This window comes from Neophocaena asiaeorientalis, unplaced genomic scaffold (assembly GCF_003031525.2).
Source record: "Neophocaena asiaeorientalis asiaeorientalis breed wild unplaced genomic scaffold, Neophocaena_asiaeorientalis_V1.1 scaffold150, whole genome shotgun sequence".
Lineage (NCBI taxonomy): Eukaryota > Metazoa > Chordata > Mammalia > Artiodactyla > Phocoenidae > Neophocaena > Neophocaena asiaeorientalis.
In genome coordinates, this window is record NW_020176571.1 from 740756 (window position 1) to 752020 (window position 11265).

At 54.9% G+C, this 11265-nt stretch overlaps 1 protein-coding gene across 1 annotated transcript in view; it reads left to right on the plus strand.

The window, feature by feature from the left end:
- Positions 1-11265, plus strand: part of HDHD5 (haloacid dehalogenase like hydrolase domain containing 5) — a 23257-nt gene that overhangs the window by 10930 nt on the left and 1062 nt on the right. The window contains exons 2-7 of the mRNA XM_024733120.1: positions 3823-4159; positions 5042-5154; positions 6450-6543; positions 7709-7742; positions 9129-9303; positions 11035-11223. Of these exons, the coding sequence (XP_024588888.1) occupies positions 3823-4159; positions 5042-5154; positions 6450-6543; positions 7709-7742; positions 9129-9303; positions 11035-11223 (942 nt within the window). The remainder of the gene's footprint in view (positions 1-3822; positions 4160-5041; positions 5155-6449; positions 6544-7708; positions 7743-9128; positions 9304-11034; positions 11224-11265) is intronic.

Below are 11265 nucleotides of genomic sequence, written 5' to 3' on the forward strand. Positions count from 1 at the left end.
CCGGCCTCCGGACGTCACTCCCCCCGCTCTGCCCGCGTGTGGTGACATCACGTCCCCTGGGGCCCCGCCGCGCGGGTCCCTGGCTCCCCGGGGCTCCGTCCACAGAGCCCGGGGGCGAGGCGTGACCCCGTCGCTCGCGGGGGCGACCGGGGGGCGGGGACGCGGGCCCCCGTGACTCGCCCGCCGGGATGTGATCCAGGAGGACTCTGCGGCCCCCGCCCCGCGGGTCCTGACTTTCCGGACTTTCCCGGTGGAGAGAGTAGGAGGAGGGAAGAAAGGATGCGGCACCGGCTAAGGGATCAGTCCTGCCCGGGCCGCTTACTGCCTGTTTGACTTAAGGCAAAGTGCCGCTGCCCCTCGGTGTCCGCAGGGGACCCCTAAACCCGCGGGTGCTCGAGTCCCACAGCCGACCCTGCGTCCGCGGACTCGGCATCCGCGGACCCGGCAACCCCCATGGTGTGTGAGGTTTGCGATCAGCAGTTGGTTGAATCCACACGTGAGGAGCCCGGGGTTACCGAGGGCCGACTGTATCTTTATTGAAAAATACTCGCCTGTGAGTGGATCGGCACAGTTTAAACCTGTGTTGTTCTAGGGTCAACAGTACTTAGCTTTCTAAGCCTGGCTTTCCCCGTGTGTGTACCAGGGTTAGTCCTTACCTTGCAGTGTTTTCGCTAGAGGGTACTTGGGGTACTCTGTGTGATGTAAGCGCAGTGCTTTGCACGGTCACCGCATGTAGTAAATTCTTACAAACATGGAGCTGGTTGCAGTGGACAGTGTGCTGGACGGTAATTGTGATGCTGTTGTTGGAAGCACACCAGCCAGTTCCAGATAAGAAGCAAAAACACAAAGGAACATCTTAGTGGTCCCTTCATTTAAAACTAATCTGAAGACCACACTTCTTTTTTTTTTTTTTTTTTTTTTTTGCGGTACGCGGGCCTCTCACCGTTGTGGCCTCTCCCGTTGCAGAGCACAGGCTCCGGACGCGCAGGTTCAGCGGCCATGGCTCACGGGCCCAGCCGCTCCGCGGCATGTGGGATCTTCCCGGACCGGGGCACGAACCCGTGTCTCCTGCATCGGCAGGCGGACTGTCAACCACTGCACCACCAGGGAAGCCCCCACACTTCTTTTTTTTTAACTTTTTAATTTTAATTTTTTTTTGGCCACGCCATGCGTCTTGTGGGATCTTAGTTCCCCAATCAGCGATTGAACCCAGGCCCTCGGCAGTGAAAGCACGGAGTTCTAATTCACTGGACCACCAGGGAATTCCTAAGACTGCACTTTTAAAAATTCATGTATAGTTGATTTACAATGTTGTGTTAGTTTCAGGTAGACAACACAGTGATTCAGTTATACATATATATTCTTTTTCAGTTTCTTTTCCATTATAGGTTATTACAAGACATTGAGTATAGTTCCCTGTGCTATACAGTAGGTCCTTTTTGTTTATATTTAGTAAAAATCCACACATTTTATCACTGCCACAAATATGAACTTTAATTAGAAGATCTGCATAATACCCAGGACTAGTTTAAAAAAACGTGAAGTGAGAAAGAAGAAAAATCAAAATACAGATACAGAAGAGAATGAAAAGAAAAAAGAAAAAAAAAGAATGAAAAGAAAAAAATCTAACCCTATGTCCTTTTCTGGAGGTGCCTTCACTCAAAAAAAAATTTAATAGATGTTATTCTTTTAGAGCAGTTTTAGGTTTTCAGGAAAGCTCAGCAGAAAGTGTAGAGAAGCCCCACATACCACCCCTCCCCGTTTCCCCTCTTGCTAACATCTCACAGGAGTGTGGCATGTTTGTTAACAATTGCTGGGGGCCTTTCATTTCTAGGTGGCTGGGTGCCTGGTTCTCTGTGTGCGCTCACCTGAGGGGTTGGGGGTCGTGGTTACACACTGCACAGAACAGATGAGGGAGCGTCGGGGATATTGCTAAATTGTCCAACAGATGAGGGAGCGTCGGGGGTATTGCTAAATTGTCCTGAGACTTCCTTGTTCTAAGTAGCAGGGTCTGTGGGTTCTTATGTCTAAGAGAGCAAATCTTGTGACTATTTAGGATATGGTCACTAAGACCAGTAAAACTGTATGGTTAACCTTGGCAGCCATCAGCACAAACAAGCTGTTTTATTTTTTTAACTATGTAATTGTCAAAAATCTAAGAACAATATTATGAACTCTAAACCCCATCTTCCATATTCAGCAGTTATTAACATTTGGCCGCACTTGCTTTGCTTATCTCCCCCCCACACTTTTTTTTTGTGTGGCGCTAAGATTTTAAAACAAATCCCTGATTTCTTGTTTGAATTCTTCTGTGTGTACCTTTAGGAAAATAAGGGTATTTTGAACGTAAGCACAGTGTGTGTGCGATGAAAGTGGCTTGACTTAGCTGGCGCCAAAAAAAGGAAAATGACAAACAGGTTAGGTTGGATTTTTCTGACAACTGAAAAACATCGTGTATGTTAACAGTTCATAAAATAAGAAATGGGATGAATTTTTAAAAAGGATAGCGTTCAACTTTGTAAATCCAAGAAATGCAGATTGAGAGGAGATAGCCACTTTTTTAAACTTTGAAATTAACAAGATGTTTGATACTTAAACTCTTTGATACTGTGAAAATCATCCTTGGCAAGGGTACCAGGGTCCATGTGAGTTGATACTGTTTTGGAAAACAACTTGTCAGTAGGTGTTATGTCATTGTAATGTTTGCACTTTTTTGGTTTATTACTCTTGCTTTTAAGAATCTAGCTTAAAAGGGCTTCCCTGGTGGCGCAGTGGTTAACAATCCACCTGCTAGTGCAGGGGACACGGGTTCGAGCCCTGGTCCTGGAAGGTCCCACATGCCGCGGAGCAGCTAAGCCCGTGCGGCACAGCTACTGAGCCTGCGCTCTAGAGCCCGCGAACCACAATTACTGAGCCCACGTGCCTAGAGCCCGTGCTCTGCAACAAGAGAAGCCACCGCAATGAGAAGCCCACGCACCACAACGAAGAGTAGCCCCCGCTCGCCACAACTAGAGAGAGCCCACGTGCAGCAACAAAGACCCAATGCAGCCAAAAATAAATAAATTAAAAAAAAAAGAATCTAGCTTAAGGAAAAGTCCATAATATGGAAAAATCAGTAAGCATGAAGACTTCCTTATAGCATAATTTGTAGTAGCAGAAATGTGGAAAAACCTAAATGTCTGAAATAGGGGAAACCTAATGGTAGCGGAGTATTCACTCAGGATATTATGTAGCCAGAAATATGTGTAGGTGGTGGGTCTGTGTGTATCGATATGGAAAGATAACCAAGGGATACCAACGAGCAAAAGCAAGATGGGAAAGAAAGCACAACGTAGTACCCTTTGTGTGTTAGCTAAAAGGTAAGAAAGTAGAACCATCCATGAAAAGTTTCTGGAAAATACACAAGAGGGGATGGTACTGGGCAGAAGTGGAAGCAAGAAACTTAAAAATTCTTTTATGTATCGTCTGTAGCAATTGAGTGTTTTTTTTTAAAAAACTCTGTGTGTGTTGTTACGATAAAACAAAATTCTAAAAGATGGTTATGAAGGCTGTTGTAACAGATAAAAATGCTTCACGTCAAGCAAAAAAAAAAAGATGCAAAATTGTACATATAAGGTGCGGTCATAGCCGCGTGACAAACGTAAGAATAGAGAAAGGAGATGAAAGGAAATACTGATCGGTTGTTTTAGAGTGCTGGGCTTGTTTCTGAATTTCTCTATTTGCCAATTTAAAAGATTCTTTTATATTAATTATGCAAAAATAACTTTAACAAAATAGTTATATGCTTAAAAATACCTGAAAAGGCTTAATTCTTTGTTGCAGATGGATTTGCCCTGTCGGCAACCCCGAGTCCTCACCTTGTGTTCGAGGCCCGGGCCGGCCCGGGGGTGGGGATGAGGCTCCCCCGTCCCCTCTGCCTCGACTCAGGGGCCGTTCTCATCTCCCCTCCGTGCAGAGCCCTCCCACCTTCGGGTTCCTGTTGGACATCGATGGGGTGCTGGTTCGGGGCCACCAGGTCATCCCCGCTGCGAGGGAGGCCTTCCGCAGGCTCGTGGACCCCCAGGGGCAGCTGCGGGTGCCCGTGGTCTTTGTCACGAACGCTGGGAATATGTTGCAGCGCAGCAAAGCCCAGGAGCTGTCAGCCCTGCTGGGCTTCCAGGTGAGGAGCGGCCGGAGACAGGAGGCGGAGGACCTGGTTCCCGTGGAGCCCCCTCTCCAGCCCTGTGTCCCCTGCCCTGTGGGGGGACAATGTGGATGAGCCCAGTATACATCTTCCTGCCGGAAAAATAACTTGAAGTTCAAGGCCAAACTCAGAGGGCAGAGCCTCGTCATCAGGGTCATTTTTTATGAAAATGTACACGTCGAGAACAGAAATCCCACCTGTGGACTTGGCCGTTTCCGTCTTTCCTCCTGGCCTCAGGGACGTGTGTTTCTAAATCTCCATGCACTGGGTGGGACTCTGAAGTGACAGCCCTTGTTTCTCATAAGTAAGATGTCACAGCTCAACGAGCTCTGTCCCTCGTCACCCACCTGCAGCTCCCACCGTCCCCGCATTGACGCGTTCTTTGTTGGCAGTGGATTTGGTTCTTGGAAGGAGTCCTTTGGAACCGAGAGAGTAAATCCCATGCCGATCAGCTGGGAGACACTGCTCGGGGAGGAGACCGGTTCCTACCCGGGTGTCTGGACAGTGGGGCTGCGCAGTTGCCATTAGCATAAATGCTGAAAAGCCAGGTCTTCACGTAGAACTGAAAATAGTCAGAGGTGGAGGCGGGTCTGAGCTCATGCACGAACCCCATGGTTCCCAAGTCGGGCTGAGAAATCGGGGTGTTGGGAGCTGGGCCGGTGGGGCCCATGGTGGCCACATCTCCTGCGGGCTCTGGTGTCCGGGTCCCCTCACACCTGTTGGAGTAGTTCTGGAAGGGTTGGGCCCCCCTTCTGGGCAGGTTTCTCCTTCCTGGGCCAGGGAGCCAGCTCCCTGCTGCTGCCCTCACCTGCCCTCACATGCGTGTCCTCTGCTCTCCATCTCTCGGCGGCCCTGCAGGTGGAGCCCGACCAGGTGATACTGTCCCACAGCCCCATGAAGCTCTTCTCGCAGCATCACGACAAGCGGATGCTGGTGTCTGGGCAGGGGCCCCTGGTGGAAAATGCCCGAGCGTATCCTTTTGCTGCTTCCTGCTCTGCTGTCCTTGCCCGGCTGAAAGGACCGGGGTCAGGAGCTCAGGGCGCCCGTGGGAGGGAGGGAGGGAGGGCACCTCCCAGGGTGGCCAGCCCTGGTTCCCCGGGGGTTCCCGGAAGCCAGCCCACCGCCTCGGGGCCTGCTGGGCAGCTCGCAGAGCAGATTCCTGCCCGTTCCTGCAGAGTCTGACTCACTGGGTCTGAGAACCCAGGCGGTTCTGTGGTTCGGTTTGGGACCCACGGCTCCCTGAGCGTGTCCGCAGGGAGCTCAGCCCCGGGCGTGTGCTCAGTAGGGAAGTGTCCTGCTCTGAAGCAGCTCGTTCCTCTGCTGCTTCCGCAAACCCAAGGGAGCTGAGCGCCGCCTGTGCGTGGCTGCGTGCTCGGGGCCAGAGCAGCACATGGCTGGTGCTTCATCAGGGCTCCTGCTTGAGGTGGCGGAGGGACACGCCAGGAGCAGTGCAGGAGCGCTCAGGACGGCGTGTGGCCAGAGGCTGGGAAGAGCAGAGTGGGTCTGAGTGTCACAGATGCAGGGGGGGACCACCCTGGGGCGGGGGTCACCTGTGGCTTCATGGGGGCTGGCTGTGCCACAGGAGGGGACGTAGCTGGGGAGCCTGCCGAGAGGAGGCTGGGAGGATGCCCGGAGCAGGAGGCCGGGATGGGGTCGGGTGGGGAAGGGGGCCGGGAAGGACAGCGCTGGGCTCGGGAGCCTCAGCCGTGAACGCTGACGAGTACGGGTCTGTGTGGTTGTATTGCTGACGGAAGCATCGTTCTGGGGAGATGTGTTTTGAGGTGATCTGAACCTGCGTCCAGTTAAGACTGCCGGTGGGGTCTGAGGACAGGAACACGGCAGCCGGTGTTGGAGGGTAAGGCTGCAGCGGGCGTGCTCCCCACGGCCTCCCTTCTGGCTGAATCGGGTCCATCGTCCAGATTTAGCTCCGGTCTGGCTTCTCCGGACCCTGCTCGGCTTCCTCCCCGCCGAGGAGTCTCCTCTGAACCATCCTCAGAGCCCTGCTTCTCGTGGCCCTGGGCCAGCGTGAGCTTGAGGACGGGGCTTCCTGTGAGCCTTTGTGCGGGTGGTGCCCAGAGTAGGCCAAGCCCCCGGGTGTCCCCACCGCCTGCGCCCACGCCTGCCTGCAGTGCTCCTGGTCGGCGCTGGCCTCACGGGGCTCTGTCTGGGGTCGGGGAGGGTGGGGTTGATGTGGGCTGCGGTGGGTCCCTCACCTTAAAGGCGTCTCCCCGGCACTGGGCAGCTTTGCTTCCTGACCTCCTTCCAGACTGGGCTTCAAGCACGTGGTCACAGTGGACGAGCTGCGGGCGGCCTTCCCTGTGCTGGACATGGTGGATCTGCAGCGGCGGCCCAAGACCACGGTAATGGGACACGCTCGGGCCTCCCCGCTGACCCTGCAGCCCTTCCCTTCTCGGAGGGCAGGGCACGTCTGGCCGAGGCCTTTGTTCCCGGACACATATTGTTGGGGGTGGTGAGCAGGGCTGTCCCCTCTCTCCAGAGCCCTCGTGTCCCCTCTAGGTGGTAGTTTTGTGATTTACCAGCTTCCCGAGTCGCTTGGAGAACCGCTAGTGTGAAGTTAATCGCTGCTCCGCTGTCCTGGAGCTCCTTACAGAGGGCTAGCCTGGTGGCAAGTGGCTTCCTGTGAGAGCACTGGCGGCTCTGAGCGTCTGCTCGGGTTCCTTTGGGTTTGGCTCGTATTTGAACCTTATCTTTTCCGACCAGCGGTCACGGGGCCTCTCGTTGACCCTCTAGTGTGACCGCCCGTCTCCTGATGCCCCTTCGCCCCCTTCTTCCCTGCGTGAACTCTGTGTCTATCACAGAGTGTCTGTCACCGCCTGTTCGAAGTCAGTGCATGTCAAAGTTTGATGAACTGCAGTTATAAACAGACAGGCCTGCTTTTGTTTGTCTGTGTAGCTCTAGTCCCCCCCCACCCCGAGCTTTCCGAGGGCTCCCCCACCTTTGAGCTGCGCGTGTTATGTGCAGAACCAGGTGCCAGAGTTGGCATGGCTCTCAGAGCAGCGCAGAGACAGTGCCGCCCCCTGCCCAGGAGCCCCCTGCCCAGGAGCGCCCTGCCCAGGGCCGCGGCTCGCCCCAGCTCTCCGCTGGTTACTGGCAGAGCCGAGGGCAGGGGAGCTGTTCCTAGAAGGAATGGGCCCCCAGGCCGTGGTCCAGTGATGGCCCTGCCTCCTGAGTGATGTCAAGCTCCCGTCCCTTCCTGGGCTCACCTCATCCTCTGCCACCTGATTCCAGACTCACCTCCTGTCCTTGCTGGAGGGGGACAGCTGAGCAGCCGTCCCCTGGCTGACCTACACGCTTGGTGCCTGCCGGCCTGGGGTGTGGCCGGCCTGAGTGCGCTCTCCTCCTGTCCCCGAGGACCTCTGCCCTCAGTCCTGTCCGTTTCTCCTTGGCCTGGGCTAGATCGAAGGGTCTTCCGTCTGTCAGGCACGTGTCTCCCCTCCCACCCCTTGGAAACCGGGCGTGGAAGGTGACTGTGGCATTGACGGGCTTGTTCTTTGTCTCTCGCAGCCCCTCCCAAGGAACGACTTCCCTGCGATCGAAGGTAACGAGGTCCCTGCGTCATGTGGGCGGGCTGTCCCCGCAGGCCCTGCAGCCGGGCAGTGTGGCTGGAACGTTGGGCGCTGGGTCTCCTGGGCTCTGGTCTCGGGTCTGCCGGTCACTGCCTCTGAGACATTAGCTGCTAAGCTTTCCTTCCCCGCGTCACTTGCCCTGTTGTTCCAGGAAAACCTAAGTGCGGAAAACCTAAGTGTGGAAAAAAGCTACCTAAGGAAGCCTGGTGCAGTGTTTCTCAGCCCTATTAAGCCCAGTTCTCCCTGGGTAACAAAAGTATTGTAATGTCCCCTTTACTACCCTAAATGAATGCTTTCCTATACGCAAATATTAAAAATTAATTAATTCATGGTAAAGCCCTAATTGTAATAGGGAGAAATAAAAGGAAACGTTTTTTAGTAAGGTCATCTGCATTTCAATACGTAGTAATTATCCAAGAAGGCATAATTAAGTAGCGAAATGATTATACCAAAGGTAGAATCCCCATGAATGCTACAGCTACCAATGCAGTGTGTTTACAGGCGTGTTTCATTGGTGACTCAGAAATTAGGAGCGGTGTTGGCACTGGTGATGCAGTTTTCCAAAATGGGGAATAACTCTTGGCAAAGCTGTGAAAAAATAAAGTACGTCTTCTCTTGACTAACATGATAGTTGTATTTTTGGAAAAATCAGTGCTTATGAAAAGTCTAGCAAAAAATACTTTGTGTGGAATAGAATTAGGGTTTCGGCTCAGTTAATCACAAGCAAGTTGTTCTCCTGTGTGAGTGTCAGCTATTAATAGACGTGGGGAAGGTTTTGACTCTGCAGAATGTCCTGAGCCTCTTGCATGCCAGTCTTCTCCCGGGCCTCCCCAGGAGTGTCAGTCCTTGCGACAGCTGAAGCATGTCCCGGGGGTGGCCTGCGCACTGGGGCCACGGTCTGGCCCAGCTCCCCAGTCTTGCAGCTGGCCTTGGTGACGCGTGTGCAGCATGGCTTCCGTGCTCTGTCAGGTCTCATTTTATCCTCCTCCCAGCATGGGTGTTGTCCTCACGTAGCTGAGGAAGCTTAGACATGGTGAGAACTGGCCCACAGTCCCAGAGGGACGTGGACAGCGTCAGGCCTGTGACCCCGTCTCCCCGCCGTGTGGCCGAGTGACCCCTGGGGCTTGGGGGACGTGGCCGGGCAGGTGGGGTGCTGGGCAGGGCGTCGGTCAGCAGGGGCTGCTGCTTCTCTGCCTCTAACCCTCGGGACGTCCTGGTGGACACACTGAGGAGCCCTCGGGAGCTCCTCCTGGGCTCGGCTTCGTCCACCTCCTGGGACCCACGCCCCCAGCGGGGCCATGCACCCCAGGCCTCCCGAGGCCCTTCCACGCCCGGCTCACCCCACCCCCACTCTGCAGGGGTGCTCCTCCTTGGGGAGCCCGTGCGCTGGGAGACGAGCCTGCAGCTGATCATGGACATCCTCCTCAGCGATGGGAACCCCGGCACCGGTCTGGCGACGGCCCCCTATCCCCACCTCCCTGTCCTGGCCAGCAACACGGACCTCCTCTGGATGGCCGAAGCCAAGATGCCCAGGTGAGGACTCGGGGTCCCTGCCTTGGCCCTGGGGGCCACCTCCAGCTGCCTCCTGGGCAGTCCTGCTGACGGCACCTCGAGCCGCCCCAGTGCTCTGGGCTCAGACCCCTCCTCTAGGCCCTGGAGTTGCCATGGTAACCTGGCCTCTGGGAGCCAGGTAACCTGGTTTCCAGGGTCACTTCACATACTGATTGATAAACGAAAACTACCACACACTGAGCAGGGAAGGTGGATCGAGATGGTCTTTAACCCCCGGCCCCGACAGAGTCTAACAGGACGTGCTTCTTCTGGCTAGAGGAACCCAAGTGATGCTCAGTTCCTGTTATCCAGCTGCCCTTCCCTCGCTGCCTTCACCCTGTGGTGCTGGCTCTTTCACTTCTTTGTTTCCTTCTGCCCATAAGACGTTGGGGAGGGGAGAGTAGGTGTGATTCCGAGGCCCCTGGACCAGTCACTTCCTCAGAGGCCCTCAGGCTCCAGGCAGGCCCCCACCCCGTCCGCCCGGCACTGAGCACAGCACAGGCTGCCGTTTTGCTGGCCCTCAGGTTGCCTTCCTGGAGGGGCAGCTGCCGGTGCTATGTGGCTGCTCTTGTCTGCGAGGCCAAAGCCTGGAGTTTCTCCCCCTGCCCTGCCTCCCAGTGAGCTGTGTGGTGGATCCGTCACTGAGGGCCCGAGGGCCAACACTGAGCCCAAGGAGATGGGGATCACCGTGTTCTCTCTCAAGTGCATTTCTGCAGCTCGAGGTCAGGTATTTTTTCTGGAACATTCTTCCTAGAGTTCGGGTTTGCTGACACTAGGTGAAGGGGGTTGGTTATGTAGGCTGTGGACTGAATGGCAGGAGGCAAATTACTATTTATAAAGCAGATTTGAGATCACTTTTTCATTCAATAATTTCAAAATTGAAAGTAGAATTCAGTATATGCATAAGTGACACTGAAATGTAACTTCAAGATACTGAACAGTATCCAATAGGATTTGATTTAGCAGCAAGGGATGAAAACCCAAAAGAAAAGAATCTTAAACGAGATGGTAGTTTGTTATTGTGAAAAAGTCCACCCATCAGGGACACAGGCACCTTAGCCCTTTACTGTGTAATCCAAAGGGCTGCCTGATCTCCAGCCATCGTGTCAGCATTCCAGTCAGCAGGAGGGAGTACGGGGAGGGTAGAGAAGAGCACCCCCTCCCCAGTTTCCAGGCTCCTTTCCAGGAGGGTAGTCCAGCACTTGTGATTCATTGACTCTTAGGCTGTAGCTTAGTCACTGGCCATACGCTTAGCTGCAGTGGGGGCAGGGAGGGTGCTTTCTGACACTCGGTGGCAGTGTGCTCAGTGACATTGGCACCGAGGAGTGAGGTGGGATGCCAACCGGTATTCTGCCCAAGTCTAAGGCAGAATTGAAGCTGGGTCTCTGGTTCCAGCTCCACACCTTGGGCAAGCTACTCCATCTCTGGGCCTCAGTTTTCTCACCTGTGCAATGAGGAGAATAACGCCATCTCATCGGGTTTTTCTAAGGGTTGAACGTGATGTGCCATCTCCAGCGCTGGGACAGCGCTCAGTAGACGTTGTCAGATAGTCGCAGGCCATCAACACACATCCTAAGCGTGACGGCCTCTCACCAGAAGTGATTCGCTTTGCCCTGTCACCATGCTCTGTGCCACCGCGGGAGGGTGGCACACAGGGCATGCCTGAGCCTTGGGGCCTGGGGAGGGGACCGAGCGCCGCTTTTCCTCTGGCAGGTTCGGCCACGGCACCTTCCTGCTGTGTCTGGAGGCCGTTTACCGGAAGGTGACGGGCAGAGAGCTCTGCTACGCGGGCCTGATGGGCAAGCCCAGCCTCCTCACCTACCAGTATGCGGAGGGCCTGCTCGCCAGGCAGGCGGCACGGCGGGGCTGGGCGGCCCCGATCCGGAGTCTCTACGCCGTGGGGTGAGCCCCGCACCCCTCCTCCGCCCCCTGCCCCGCGGCCCC